Source organism: Nerophis ophidion, linkage group LG15, assembly GCF_033978795.1.
Source record: "Nerophis ophidion isolate RoL-2023_Sa linkage group LG15, RoL_Noph_v1.0, whole genome shotgun sequence".
Taxonomy (NCBI): domain Eukaryota; kingdom Metazoa; phylum Chordata; class Actinopteri; order Syngnathiformes; family Syngnathidae; genus Nerophis; species Nerophis ophidion.
Genome location: NC_084625.1, coordinates 23794981 through 23811334, shown reverse-complemented (window position 1 = coordinate 23811334; position 16354 = coordinate 23794981). Strand labels below are relative to the sequence as shown.

At 39.3% G+C, this 16354-nt stretch overlaps 1 protein-coding gene across 4 annotated transcripts in view; it reads left to right on the top strand.

Annotated features, from left to right (window-relative positions):
- The window catches only part of eya1 (EYA transcriptional coactivator and phosphatase 1), a 128310-nt gene that overhangs the window by 82035 nt on the left and 29921 nt on the right, over positions 1-16354 (top strand). For all 4 annotated transcript variants that reach the window (XM_061921875.1, XM_061921873.1, XM_061921874.1 and 1 more), the window contains 5 exons: positions 3574-3656; positions 3987-4173; positions 7240-7382; positions 7941-8024; positions 13785-13874. In XM_061921875.1, the coding sequence (XP_061777859.1) occupies positions 3574-3656; positions 3987-4173; positions 7240-7382; positions 7941-8024; positions 13785-13874 (587 nt within the window). The remainder of the gene's footprint in view (positions 1-3573; positions 3657-3986; positions 4174-7239; positions 7383-7940; positions 8025-13784; positions 13875-16354) is intronic.

Genomic DNA, 16354 nt, shown 5'->3' with positions numbered 1-16354 from the left:
AATTTTATTCTCAGAATGAAACACAGTAAATGTTTAAATTGCTTTTTACTAGAATGCAAAACAATTTTTGTTCAATAAGGTTTTAACTAAAATTCCATCCATCCATCCATTTTGTACCGCTTGTCCCTTTCCGGGTTGCAGGGGGTGCTGGAGCTTATCTCAGCTGCATTCGGGTGGAATGCGCTGTACACCCTGGACAAGTTGCCACCTCATCGCAGGGCCAACACAGATAGACAGACAACATTCATACTCACATTCACACACTAGGGCAGTGGTTCTTAACCCTGTTGGAGGTACCGAACCCCACCAGTTGCATACGCGCATTCACCGAACCCTTCTTTAGTGAAAAATAAAATGTGTAGTTTTTTTCAAATTCAAGACAAAGTAATGTTCTTTTACTGATGCACAAAATGAACCTTGCATGAACATCATCTTGTTCAAAGAAAAAAACCAACTCAGTGTGACTTCTGCTGTTGCCGTATCCATAATACGCCGATAGGGAGAAGTTTGTATTTACACGATGAGCCGGGTGTGTCTTGACCTCTGCGGCGGAGGCCCTGCCGAACCCCTGAGGCTGACTCACCGAACCCCTAGGGTTCGATCGAACCCAGGTTAAGAACCACTGCACTAGGGCCAATTTCCATCCATCCATTTTCTACTGCTTGTCCCTTTTGGGGTTGCAGGGGGTGCTGGAGCCTATCTCAGTTGCATTCAGGCGGAAGGCGGGGTACACCCTGGACAAGTTCAGACCTCATCGCAGGGCCAACAGAGAGACAGACAACATTCACACTCACATTCACACACTAGGGCCAATTTAGTGTTGCCAATCAACCTATCCCCAGGTGCATGTCTTTGGAGGTATGAGGAAGCCGGAGTACCCAGAGGGAAGCCACGCAGTCACGTGGAGGACATGCAAACTCCACACAGAAAGATCCCGAGCGCAGGATCGAACCCAAGATCTTCGTATTGTGAGGCAGACACACTCGCCCCTCTAGATGGTATTTACTATCTAAAATACCATCGGAGGTATTTTGAAATGATATACCGTATTTCCTTGAATTGCCGCAGAGCATATAGTATGCGCCTGCCTTGAATTACTGCCGGGTCAAACTCGCTTCGCAAAATAATTAGCGCATGCTTAGTATTACCGCCGTGGTCAAACTCGTGACGTCACGAGTGACACTTCCCCTGTCATAATTTTCAAAATGGAGGAGGCTGATTTCAATACCGGTAATTTGAAATCGCATAAAGGGAGAAGTAGTTTAAGAGCTATTCAGTGGGATTTAAGGTCCAAGCTTACATCACACTCAAATTTTTACTGCATGCCTTTGGTAAGTGCTGTGGTGAGAAGAGGTTTTAAATTAATTAGCGTCCCGGCGGCAATTCAAGGAAATACGGTAACTACAAAATACAATTAATAATAAGTAACTACATAGATAAAAATTAAAAGGTAACCCTCACGGTTAAAGGGTAACTGCACTTAAAAAAACAAAATATTTTGGCTATCGTTCACAACCCTTATGAGAGACAAAAAGACAAAATGTGTTTTTTGCATTCTACTTTGTATTAACCGCCTTGTTGTACATGGCTAGCAATGCAGCTAATGGGACACATTCCTTCTGCCTCCTATATAACTTTAAAAATTCATCCAAAAACCTTTAACCATACTTTGCTTACATTCAGTAGCCTGTATAATAACCAAGCTGTAGCAACGTTATTGTAAGAACGGACACTGAGGAAATGTTTATCCAGCATAGTCTCATATCGCCTTGCATTAGTGAAGTGAAGCGAATTATATTTTATATAGCGCTTTTTCTCTAGTGACTGAAAGCGCTTTACATAGTGAAAACCCAATATCTAATTTTTACATTTAAACCTGTGTGGGTGGCACTGGGAGCAGGTGGGTAAAGTGTCTTGCCCAAGGACACAAAGGCAGTGACTAGGATGGCGGAAGCGGGGATCGAACCTGCAACCCTCAAGTTGCTGCACGGTCGCTCTACCAACCGAGCTATACCGCCCCATAAGTTAACTTTTGAGTCAGCAGCTGAATGGCTTTTGAGTTTGTAATGCACAACACAATGTTATAGGACACCAATCTGTACTGACTGCAAAACACGAACAATCATATTGCAGTATCTGTAAAGTATTAGCCCACATTTCATGTTTTGTTGACAGTTTATATAGGTGTACTAACAAGCATGACGTGCGGCATGTATCATAATTAATACCACGGTGACTTACTTGATGGAAAGTTTTCTTGTCAAGCTGGCAGCGGACCGTTTTTTTCCAGTTGATGTTGGGTAAGCTGTGTGGGCATAGCTTGGCTCCAAGTTCCACATTTACAGCGTCAAGACACGTGGACCTCACTCTCTCGGCTTCCGCCTTCCCCAAGGTTTCACCATCTCTTCGTGCTCCCTTCTATAAGCAGTGGTTCATCCTCCATATATTCAGTTTCAAAAATAAAACGTTGTGAATTCTCATCTGTCCAAAATAGTCGTCATGGCCTTCTATTACCAAGTATGACATGATTTGAACACACAAGCGAAGGCTACAATGATGACTCCCATTAACTGCGTTTTGCAAGCGTTTTTTTATCATCTTTAGAATTCTAAAAAAAAACCATTGTGACCGATTCCAAAACTCCAAAAAAAGTGCAGTCCCTCTTTAATGTAAAGTACCATATGCGCTCAATATAAATTGATCAATCAATCTTTGTTTATACACAATTAATTCAGTTATGTTTTATGGCTAGTCGCATAAGTTAATTCATTAACATTGTCAGCTGTACATTAAATAGAAAAATAAATTAAATTAAAAATAAAACATTGTTTTTATTTTTGTTTAGGGATAAAGTTGAATGAGAGATTTAAGTAAAGGAATTTAATAATATCTTAATCTAAAATGTAGTTATGCTTTTTTAGAAATAAAAGAACTTATGTCCTGTTTGGTGTTGGAGTAATGTTGAATGACTGCTAGTGTATCGTACACTTGTAAAAAAAACAAAAATGGACATTGAATTTTATAATTTTACAAGAAAAAACTGCCCTCTACCTACTCAGTGGCCTAGTGGTTAGAGTGTCCGCCCTGAGATCGGTAGGTTGTGAGTTCAAACCCCGGCCGAGTCATACCAAAGACTTTAAAAAAAAAAAATGGGGCCCATTGCCTCCCTGCTTGGCACTCAGCATCAAGGGTTGGAATTGGGGGTTGAATCACCAAAAATTATTCCTGGGCGCGGAACCGCTGCTGCCCACTGCTCCCCTCACCTCCCAGGAGGTGATCAAGGGTGATGGGTCAAATGCAGACAATAATTTCGCCACATCATTGGTACTTTAACTTAAAAAAAATTATGGATATTGGAATAAGACAACAAAATTATGGCCAAATATACAGTAAAATTGTATTGAAAAGACAAAATCGTCAACATTTGTACCCTGAGTGTTAATACACCTTTTTTGGTCAATGTTAACCTGGTACCTTTCTATTTTCTAACACAGAAAGTCAGACATGTTGGATTTTGCAAATGTGTACTTCTGAGCATGCTCAACATCAATTAAACCCTGTTGGCTCTTTTAGGTGGTACTTTCACAACAACGTCAGGGTTGTACCCCGGAAACAACTCTTTAACGAACTCTGCGGGCTTCAACAGCACGCAACAGGTACTTGTTGATCATCTCTTGTTGTTTTTGCCCAAATGTAGCATTTTATCCATGGAGCATAAATCATAAATTGTACCTCCCCTTACATATGTTCTGTGGCATACGGGCAAAAAAAAAAAAAACACACACAAGGGATGGTTGTCCAGATGTGGGACAGAACTGACATATGTTTGCATTTATGTTTTTGGAATCTCCACCGTAAAGTAGCAACTATGGTGAAGGGCATATCTCACGTTACCCCACCACTTTATTTTTTTTTATTTTTTATTTTTTTTAACTCCTCTGATCAAAATCTTTCTCAAATTTAACCCCCTGTGTCTTTTCCCGCAGGAGTACCCGAGCTACCCAGCCTTCGGCCAGGGTCAGTACGCGCAGTATTACAATAGCTCGCCCTATACTTCGCCCTACATGACGAGTAACAACACCAGTCCCAGCACGCCCTCCACCACCACCACCTACACCCTCCAGGAGCCTCCTTCCGCCATCACCAGTCAGGCCCTCACAGAGAACCCTCCAGGTATTCATTGATTGCATATATTTGTGTAAGCTTCGACTGCCTTCAAACAGAAGGGTGTAAATTGGCTAAACATGCACGCCTACTGTGTTGCTTGTGCTATTATTTTTTGGACACGTATACCTTATTGAACCCCATAAGTCGGATTGACTTGACAATTCTCACACAGCTTAATGCGGTCTACTAAACACCCACTATAACTGTAGGGTGTTTTTTTCAAATCGCCACAAAATTGACTACAGACCTTTTGGGGACTGACAAACACAAGCTTGTAAAATTTCCAAACTCTCCTGCTGTTGCTTACTTGACGCAATCCAGGTTCAAGCCCTAAATATGTACTCAAGACTTATTGTATAGTATAAAAAGTATAGGTACTCACATCTATTGTGTGATAACGTAAGATGATATCGATGAACAGATGAGATGATATATCTCTGGCAACGTCAGAAAAAGTCTTATACAGTAGTACCTCAATTTACAAGCTTAATTGGTTCTGTGATGGAGCTCAAAACTCCAAACACTTGTATCTCAAATCAATGTCTCCCACTGAAATTAATTGAAATCATTTAGTCATTGGTGCTCGGCTCCCCTAAAGCAACACAATTCTACCATTTAACATCTTTTAATTACTTGTATATAATATCTAGTCCGTAAAAAACAATACAATAGAATGTACTACAAACAAGGGCAGCACGGTGGAAAAGGGGTTAGTGCATGTGCCACATAATACGAAGGTCCTGAGTTCAATCCCGGGCTCGGGATCTTTGTGTGGAGTTTGCATGTTCTCCCCGTGACTGCGTGGCTTCCCTCCGGGTACTCCGGCTTCCTCCCACCTCCAAAGACATGCACCTGGGGATAGGTTGATTGCAAACACTAAATTGGCCCTAGTGTGTGAATGTGAGTGTGAATGTTGTCTGTCTATCTGTGATGGCCCTGCGATGATGTGGCGACTTGTCCAGGGCGTACCCCGCCTTCTTCTTCCCGATTGCAGCTGAGATACGCTCCAGCGACCCCCGGACTGGACAAGCGGTAGAAAATGGATGGATGGATGGTACTAAAAAACAGATACTGTAATTTATGAAGGAATGTAATAATAATGTACATCTTTACTTTGGAAAGCAAAGTACTATGTTATCTCCATCTTGCTGCTTCTCGATCAAACACACCATCAGCAGCTTCTCCTTATTTTCATTGATAAATGTCCAGTGTTTCGATATTATTTTAACATTCTTGGCTGTCGTTACACTCATTCTGCCTCAGAATGGTGCAGACGTGTAGGGATAAGCTCGAAATGCTTCGCCAAGTTGGCGACATGCATGTTTTTGATCATTTATTTCTTTATACAATGAATATCATCCTCTTTCTTCTCAACACAGTCCTTCACACCCACTTTTTTCCAGACAAAGTTACGTTGATCGGTAGCTATAAGGTAATGCTAGCCAGTAAGACCAGATGTTTTGGTCGAATCTTACAGGGTTCACTGACATTTGCTAAGTCAGCTGATAGCGGGGATGCTTGTAAAGTAACTCCTCTTTTTGCCTGCAACTTAAAGCATAACAGTTAACCGAGAGACAGCTCTAATCTCAAAACACTCTTAAATTGAAGTTTCATTGTATGTATAAGTTTCACAACTAGGGCGCGTTTTAGGAGCGCTGAACAAAGTGGAACATTGCCAATCTTAGTGAAATAACATAACCAGTGAAGCACAGATATGTAAACATGTACAAATGGTGGGCTTTTACATGTATGCTGTACATTGTTACGTATTTATGAAAAATTACCGCCCAAGAGTGAACGAGATGTGTAAAAAACATAAATCAAACACATTTTCAAATTTTTGAGAAATGGAATTTTCTGTCAAAAAGTAGTTAAAATGTATTGATAAAAGTTGTTGCATAGACTCGTTGATCTTAATTTTTCAGCAAAGTACGGCATGAAAAATTATATTCCATGCTCCCAGGTTTGTGGGAAAATGCATTTTTTCTTCCAGCACGACTGTTATAGCAAGGTCCATAACGTCACGGATGGTTGGTAAGGGAAAAAAAACTAAAATCCATACTAACTATTGTGCAAAAATCCTCATACACACTCCAAAAATCTTTCCAGAACAGTAATGCTTGTTTTAGCTGGAAAATTTCATTTTTTTGGCTACCATTTTCTGTCCCAGTAGGTTAGTGTTTTTGTTCGTTTGTACTCTTTAAAATAACGAAATTAGCCTCACCAATTCTGTGAATGGAAGCTTGTGGTTACTCTTCTTCCATTCAACTAAATATCCTAAACAATGGAATAGATTGTGAATTTTTCCACTGCTCTGTCCACAAGTCTTGTAGGTCACACTATTGTGTCATTGACTTGTGCTGTCCAAAACATATCCTTGATGCTGGGATTTAGACGTTTAAAAAGTACTTTTACTAAGCCCTAATAGTTGCATGTCATTTAGTGGGTAATGCTAATGCGCTACGTGTAGTTTGTCTCCAAGAAGCATTAATTAGCAACATTAGCATGCATACTTATGTGAGCTTCACAGCTAACATTATGCTTTTTTTTAATTGATTGAAACTTTTATTAGTAGATTGCACAGTACAGTACATATTCCGTATAATTGACCACTAAATGGTAACACCCGAATAAGTTTTTCAACTTGTTTAAGACAGGGTCATTTCATGGTAGTAAATCAATTCATGGTAACACAACAATTCATGCTCACGTTCTCACAGCAACATAATGCTGGGTTAGCCCATGTCTGAAGAAAAAAAACAACACGCCTCGCATCTATAGCAGCTGAAGGACAGTTGTCAGTGCTCGAGACTCTATTTGAAGATGTGTAGTGAAGCCTGATAAAGGAGATGTTTGTCAATACATGTAACTTTTAAAGATAGCGTTTGAGGGCTTCTTCCATCAATGGGAGGCTATAGATTTCTGTCAGGTTTTGTGCTATAAACACATTCTATGGACGCACATTACTATGAGGATATCATTAAAAATAAAGTAAAAAAGGAGAACTTTCAAGACAACTCAGATGTCCTTGCCCGAAGCAGACCGTCATTCTTCCACCTTCCCCTTCTCCAGGAGAGTACAGTACCATCCACAGTCCATCAACCCCCATTAAAGATTCAGATTCGGATCGATTGCGCCGGGCCTCGGATGGAAAGTCACGTGGCCGAGGGAGAAGGAACAACAACCCATCACCGCCGCCCGACTCCGACCTTGAGGTAGGGTGAGCTCGCTACCTTGGCGACAGACGGCTGAGGCACCGGGGACATTAATCCACTTTGTATATGGCTGACACTTTGCCTTTAACGCGTAATGGGCATTAATTCATTATAGAAAGGCTAAATAATTGATGGATAATGACTCACACATATCTTTTATAAAGTTCTTTCTTCATTAATAAGTCATTAAGACAGTCATCCCTTGGGTGAATTATATATACAATTATTGTGCTGACCATATGTCAGAACTCATCCTTCATTAATAGCATATGAATTTCAAACAAGCAGCCATGACATCACTGCATGTTAACATATCTAGTTAATTAGTTTGTCGCTATTGATCAGGTCTAATGTAAAGGGCAAGGAGTGGAAAGCGCACTGGAGAGGAGTGTTGCGGTGCCGAGCAAATGGACCGACGGTCCCTGCGGTGCGCGAACACACGCTCCTGGCCTATTGACCAGGAGGATCACCTTGCAGGCCGACAGAGTGCACCATTGATTTTGCCTCTTTTCTCTTTGTTTTTGTTTCCCTCCTCCACCAACCCCGCTGCTTCTCCAGCGAGTATTCATCTGGGACCTGGACGAAACAATCATCGTTTTCCATTCCTTGCTCACGGGTTCTTACGCCAACAGATATGGACGGGTAAGTGGACATTTTATCAATAAAAGGCACACACATTGGGACATTTTTTTTTAAATAGCTCCAATGAGGCTTGGCAAGTATTTGGACTGCTCTGCCTGTGCAGCTGTTGCAGCCGTGCATGGCTGCTTGGGGCACGGCTGCAGGGGGGCTCGCAACAGTTGCACACAGGATGTCTAAGTGTTCCTTTTGCTCAAAAATACCACATCGTTGGTTTAATTAAGTGCTTCTCAGGAGACCTTAGAGGCAAAACCTGAGGCTTCTCTTATTCCTTCAGTTAATTGGAATATGTACTCAGATGCATATGAAGTCAAAGTTTGTTTTTTTAACAAGAGAACAGAAATACTACCAGTACATATGATTGCATAGTTTTATTCCACATATTGACATACTAATAGTTTTTTTGGCGTTTCGGGAGCATGCTTTCAAATGTTTTGAATGCATTTTTTCTTAAGATCATGCTCATGCTTTAAATTAATTTTTTCATTTAGTCAAAGGTATGCATCTGCATATTAGTAAGTATAACTCCATTATTTTATTTCGCATATTGATATACTATCAGCTTTTAGTTGTGCATACTGATGTTTTAAATTAATTAATTAATAATAATAATAATAAATAAATAAATAATACTGCGATGAGTTGGCGACTTGTCCCGGGTGTACCCCGCCTTCTGCCAGATTGTAGCTGAGATAGGCACCAGCGACCCCAAGAGGGACAAGCGGTAGAAAATGGATGGATGGAAATAAATAATACACTTAAAGTGTTTGCATGCTTGCAAGAAAAAAATGCTTTTTAAATATGTGAATGCGCTAGAAACGCAATCTTTTGTCATATCCAATCATACGAAAAAACAGTACTAGCGTGTGTTTGTTTTTTTAGCAATTGTATGCTCATGCAAAATTAAAAATATTTAGCATATTCATTTGTGGGGTCAAATTTTCAAACTGTTTGTGTAATTATGTCAATTGAAGAAACAGTAGCAAAGGTAGATTTTTATTTTAAATATTGATATATTCGCAGAACATTAAACATTTATAATATCAATATGTGGAGTAAAATAATGGAAACATACGTACTGATATGTTCATTTAAGAGACTGTGCCAAATGTATTTTTTATGTTAAACATATGTTTGTTCACGCAACACTAAAAGCGCGCACTATCAATATGTGGAGTAGAATTATAGAAGTTTAAGGAACAGTAATATAGGTAGTTTTTCATTTAAAATTTAATTTTGCTCTTGGAATCCTAAACCTTTATCATACTAATACATACTCTTATGTAAGTTGATATATGAGGTTTTGTTTTTTTTCACATTTGTATTTTCGCTCAACACAAACTTTTAGCATATCAATATGTGGAGTAAAGTTATGGAACCGAATTTACTGATATGTATGTTAAAGAAACAGCACTCAAAGTATTTTTTTTTTTAAATCTGTATGTTCATGTCCACTTAACATTTCACCAAACAGTCTCAATTCAGGGAGTAAAATTATAGACCCAAACCCACTGGTATCTACGTTGAAGAAACCGTACCAAGGGTAGTTTTTCTTTTGAAATATTAGTATAAACTTTGATCATATCAAAATGTGGAATCAAATTATGCAACCATACAGTAAATACTGATGTCAGTTGAAAAACTTTACTAAAAGTGTTTTTTTAAACATTTGTTTGCTCGCGCAACACTTGGAACTTTTAGCACATCAAAATGTGGAGTAAAATTATTCAGACATCCGCACCAATGTGTCAGTTTAACAGTTGTAGTGTTAGTCGTTTTCAAGGTATTTAGAAGAAGTGGAATGCTGAGAACCACTTATTCAAAATTAATGTATTTATTATTGTTCAATATTATTTATGTATTTTAGACTTTTTTTTGTCTGCCAATTTTTACTTATGTATTTACGAGTTAGGGTTATTTTCCCTTTCCATGCTCATAAGATGAAACGTTTGCTTTTCCAGTTGGTTATTTGTTATTCCCTGTATATTGCGTCTCTAAATTTAAACTTTCCAAACAAACTTTTTTTGAGAAGGAGTAAAGTCAGAATTCCCTTCTCATGGCTTCCTTTGGAGGTCATCCATTCTATATGGATTTCATCTTCCGCTTTTCACGTGATTTTTCCTCATTGAACTGGCTTGATTTAGTCAGCGCTTGTTTTGACTATGGAGGTGTCTGCTTTTGACATGTTCTCTCCTCTAATATCTCAAAGATCTGCGGCACTATTGCTCCGTGCCTTTGTTCTGGCGTGATGGGGGTAGTGTTTTGTTTTGGGGGTGAAAGGGGGGCTGCTCCACGACCCTCCACTGTTTATTTACTTTTTTCCCATGCCGGGTAGAAGCCTTATGCCATGAAGCAGACCCTGAAGCAGGAATCATTCCCGCTTCCACAAGGGGCTCGTCCCACACACCGCGAAAACATTTCTGATCAATTCAACAGACTGAAACAATAATAATGGAGGCGGTTTATCTATAAACTACTTAAGGACAGAAAGTACCCCTACATCCACCCCCTCTGTGTGCCATCCCATGTCTCAGTGGCGTAAACAAAACACTTTTCCCCGTAATCACTATAAATAGGCCTCCATCCGCACTTTCCCTCACGCTCGCTGACCTCCCACCCACTCCCCGCCACATAAACACTGCGCTGTTCTTATCAGCGCTTTTTAATTGGCATCAAGGCAGCTCGCCCCCATAAAGCTTTTGACGGCTAAAGCCAGCTGTAATGCCATCGGGCTGGAGCTTAAAGTAGGTGGAGATGTGGAGGGGGTGTTTGGACGGGTGGTGGGCGGTCCTCTGGGATGGCACTGACATCTCGAGGCAGGTGCTGTCGTTTCTGTTGCCTCATCTCAACAGGCAGGTTTTTTGGTTGGAAGAAATTAAATTGATTTGCAGGACCGGGCCCCGGGCCGCACTTTGCAGACCCTGTGCTAAAGCCTCCAAAAGTGGAAGGGGATTGAGCTCCTTGTGCGATTGCTCCGCTGTCATCTTTAGTGAAAATCTAAGCACTATAGGCTACGGCAACTAATCAGTAGAAGGCTCAGGTGTGTCTTCAGGTGGTTTAACTCGGTAATCCCTGCTTCTGGTCCTGCCAGGCCTGTTTTTACTCCAATGCAGCTGGAACGGGAAAAAAAAGAAAAAGATAACTCTCTTGCAGCTTGGTGTTTTCTGCATCCTCTACAATCTGCTGATTGGAGCTTTAAGTCTTTTTTGTGCCTGTTCATAATTAATTTGTTTGTATTGTGCAAGAGTCATGAACTATTAATAGGCTCTCAAAGTCTTATGTTACAGCCGGGGGATCATTTGCTTGTTGAAACACTTCCAAGATGAACTTTAAATCTGATTAAACTGCACAGAATGTGTAGTGGCCCATCTTAGGCAACTTTGTTTATTTGGTTTTAAGCCAAAAATGACTCTTTGGAGTAACAGGACCGAAAGTACAGGAGTGAGTTTTTAGTAAATACATGAAATATAGCCGTATGGTATCTATGATAATCGAATGTTAACACTTAAGATGCTACAGTGATTCAACAAAAAATAATTAAGAATAATTTCGCCCGATTGTAGCTGAGATAGGCACCAGCGCCCCCCGCGACCCCGAAAGGGAATAAGCGGTAGAAAATGGATGGATGGATGGATAGGTAACAGGACTCTGCATATATTTTAACAGGACTAAAAAGTAACAGGAGTGAGTTTTTAGTAAATACATAAAATATAGCCACATGGTATTTATGAAAATAGAATGTTGATGCTCAGCATGTTAGTCATTCAACCAAAAATATATTCTAAGAATATTTTAGGTAACAGGACTGTGCAGAAATTTAAATGGGACTAAAATGTAACATGAGTGAGTTTTTTAGCAGTTGCCTGATATATGCCACATGTCATTTATGCTAATGAAATGTTGACACTTCACATGTTTCAGAGATTCAATAAAAATGATTATGGATAACTTAGGTAACTGACTGCAGATATTATAACAAGACTAAAAAAGTAACAGTAGTGAGTTTTTAGTAAATACATAGAATATAGCCACATGGTATTTATGAAAATAGAATGTTGATGCTCAGCATGCTAGTCATTCAACCAAAAATATATTCTAAGAATAATTTAGGTAACAGGATTGTGCAGAAATTTAAATGGGACTAAAATGTAACATGAGTGAGTTTTTTAGCAGTTACATGATATATGCCACATGTCATTTATGCTAATAAAATGTTGACACTTCACATGTTTCAGAGATTCAATAAAAATGATTAAGGATAACTTAGGTAACAGGACTGTGCAGAAATTATAAAAGGACTAAAAAAGTAACAGGAGTGAGTTTTTCGCACTAACCAGTAAATGAAATATTGCCACTCGGTATTAATGTTAATAGAATGCTGGCATATAACATGTTACAGCGATTCAACAAAACCAAAATTAAGAATGACTTGAGTAAGAGGATTGTGCAGAGATTTTAACAGGACTAAAAAGTAACAGGAGTGAGTTGTTTCCCCGCAATTACATAAAACATAGCCACATGGCATTTATGATTAGACGGTGGAATGTTGACACTTAAAATGTAAGTGCTTTCAAAAAAAAGAGAGAAACTTAGGTAACCTGTTACAGTGATTCAACATAACAAACATTAGGAATGACTTAAGTAACAGGACTGTGGAGAGTGTGTAATACAACTAAATAATAACAGGAGTGAGTTTTTTGCAATTACATGAAATATAGCCACATGCCATGTATGCCAAACAAATGTTGACACTTAACATGTTACAGTGATTCAACAAAAATAATTAAGAATCATTTAGGATGGTGCAGATATTCAAACAGGACTAAAACGGACAAAAAAACAGGAGTGATTATTTTCAGAAATATACAAGATATAGCCTTAATAGAATATTAACTAACGCTAAGCATGTTAGTCATTTAACCAATAAATATTTTAAGAATAATTTAGGTTACAGGACTGTGCAGAGATGTTAGTATGACTTAAAAGTTACATGAAATGTTGCCCCTTAACATTTTACAGTGATTCAACACAAAAACATTGAAATATCCTCGAATGTACAGAACAATAAATGAGTGAACTTAATTTGGGGACTCCCGTGGTTTGCAGAGAATCAGCTTGCAAATTTCTCTGGACCTTGTGACATTTGGAATTTTAGAAATTGTGTGTGTAAGGGTAACAGGACTGAGAGAAGCCACAGGAAAATAAAAATACAGTACTGTGATACACCTGGTGCATGAAAGATGATAAAATATGCACGCTGCTGCTCACTGCTCCCCTCACATTTCAAGGGGTGAGCACTGGGATGGGTCAAATCCAGAGGACAAATTTCACCACACCCAGTGTGTGTGACAATCATTGGGGGAAAAAACCCACTACATTACAATGTGTCACTTTGCATGTCATGACTACATACATTGATTTTTTTTGTTGACTACACAAAAGTTCAGGCCTACAATCAGTAATGCATCAGTGCAAGTATGCGGAGGAGGAGGAAAATGGCGACTTTACGACCCCAGCAATTCTCCTAACTCGACCACCCCTCCGGAGACTTTTTTTTTTTTTTTTACTGCATTTATTCCAGTCTGTAGCTTTCCTAAAAGGCTTTTCTGGTCCTTTTCCGCAGCGTCGTAAACACACTTTCAAGTCTTCTTTTATGAGAAAGGCCTGCTGGGAAATTATTCGAATGACTTACGTGGAACACACTTTCTTGCATGAAATGAGACATAAGGAATGATTGTTTATGTTGTTGATTTTTTTTTTCAGGATCCACCGTCGTCAGTCTCATTAGGACTACGGATGGAAGAGATGATCTTTAACTTGGCCGACACGCATTTATTCTTCAACGACTTAGAGGTGAGCCGTTTTGCCTTTGTGTTCACTTTCTGGTGATTTATTGAAATCCATGATAGTATTAAAGAAAACATCTCATATTGGAGATGCATTACCTTTTGAACCCCGAGGGACACCATGAATTTTACATGTGCTGCCAGTCTCAGACTTCCAGCCTCGCCCCCTTTTCCTTCCCACTCGCATAGCGGGCGAGTGCAATTTGTCAGGCTTTAGTGTTTTCTGCGGCTGCTCCGTCTGTCTGTCTGCATGTCATGCTGTGTGTTTGGTGTTGCTGTCCACCTACGCCACATGTTGCTTCCCACATCTCTTGGCCTCCTCTCAATCTTGTTGCATGTGCGAGTCGTTAGATCAGTCTGCAGACCAGCAAAGACGGGAGTGTCTCGTTCGACGGAACTGCACTGCTGTCTCCAAGTTGACTTGCATGAGTTGCAGCTTTGAGACCTCTTGCCAGTATTGCACAAGCTTCTCAAATAGTGAACCACTCTATAATAAATGCTGTGTCTCAAATAGTTTTTTTCTTTTCTACCTTCAGGGGAAAAAGTGGTATCTGTATTTTTCATTTGAACTTTGGTGATAACTTTGTTTGTTAATCAAAACAGCAGCACCTACTAGGGTGTGCTAGATAAAATGTGCAGTCCTAAAGTTTTATACCCTTATGTTGTAGCAATGGGATTAAAGATAATCTTGCGATTTGTGAAGACATCAGCAAGTGTTTGCAAGTGGCATTATTGGCATGTTATGTGCTTTCATTCTTCATCTGTTTTTCTTTACATTTTTACACATTCGAAACTCAGTAGGTCATACCAGCTGTATGTGGAGACGCTGTCTAGTAGCAGAATTTGCATGTGTCCATTTTAACGTTCATAGGAGCTATGCAGTTCTTTCCGTATGTCTGTATTTCTCTACAACAGTCCTTTGGTTTTGTTTTAAATGTTAAAAACGTTAAACAAAGCCAAGGCACCTACCTTAGAATAATTTGTGGAGTCTTACCATATGCAACTCAGATGCTGCTGTAACTCAGTCCATCCAGCCATCCATTTTCTACCGCTTATTCCCTGTTCGGGTCGCGGGGGGCGCTGGCGCCTATCTCAGCTACAATCGGGCGGAAGGCGGGGTACACCCTGGACCAGTCGCCACCTCATCGCAGGGCCAACACAGATAGACAGACAACATTTACACTCACATTCACACACTCAGTCCAGTAATAAAGTAAATGCTTAAATGTGTTATTTAACAGTAGCGTTATTTGCAAATCAAGTTATTTGCAAGTAGCAGTATTTGCATGTTGTGTTATTTGAAAGTGGCGTAATGTGCAAGTAGCGTTATTTTAAAGTGTTATTTGGAAAGTGGCGTTATTTGAAAGTAGCGAAATGTGCAAGTAGTGTTATTTGAAAGTGGTGTGACTTGAAAGTAGTGTTATTTGAAAATAACATTATGTGAAATTATTGTTATTTGCAAGTACCGTTATTTGAAAGTAGTGTTATTCAAAAGTATAGCATTATTTGAAAGTAGTGGTATTTGCAAGTAACGTTATTTGAAAGTGTTATTTGAAAGTAGCGAAATGTGCATGTAGCATAATGTGCAAGTAGTGTTATTTGAAAGTGGTGTTACTTGAAAGTAGTGTTATTTGAAAATAACGTTATGTGAAATTATTGTTATTTGCAAGTACCGTTATTTGAAAGTAGTGTTATTTAAAAGTATAGCATTGTTTTTATATTATTATATCCGACCTCCTTCAGCCTTACTGCCCCACTCGATCCCTAAGATCAGCCGATCACCTGCTACTGACGGTCCCTGACACAAGGCTGAAGCTTAGAGGTGACAGAGCTTTCGCCGCTGCTGCTCCCAAGCTCTGGAACGACCTACCTCTGAGTGTTAGACAAGCCTCCTCTCTTCCTGTTTTTAAATCTCTCTTAAAAACATGCTTTTATTCCTTGGCTTTTAACACTGAGTGATATCCATCCTGCAATGGCGCCCCATTATACACCTGCTGTGAACCGGTTTTTATGTTTTATTTATTTATTTTTTATCATGTTCTGTTTGTGTTGTGTTGTTTGCTCGGTCCTCGTATTATCTTTTAATCTTTTAACCTGTCCATTGTACAGCACTTTGGCTACCCCTGTGGTAAATTTTAAATGTGTTTTATAAATAAAGTTGATTTGATTTGATTTGAAAGTAGTGGTATTTGAAAGTAGCGTTATTTGCAAGTAGCAGTATTTGCATGTAGTGTTATTTGAAAGTGGCGTAATGTGCAAGTAGTGTTATTTGAAAGTGGTGTTACTTGAAAGTATAGCATAATTTATAGATAGTGGCATTTGAAAGTAGCGCTATTTGCAAGTAGCCGTATTTGCATGTTGTCCTATTTGAAAGTGGCGTAATGTGCAAGTAGCGTTATTTGAAAGTGTCATTTGAAAGTAGGTAGTGGTATTTGAAAGTAGCGTTATTTTCAAGTAGCTGTATTTGTGAGTAACGTTTTTTGCAAG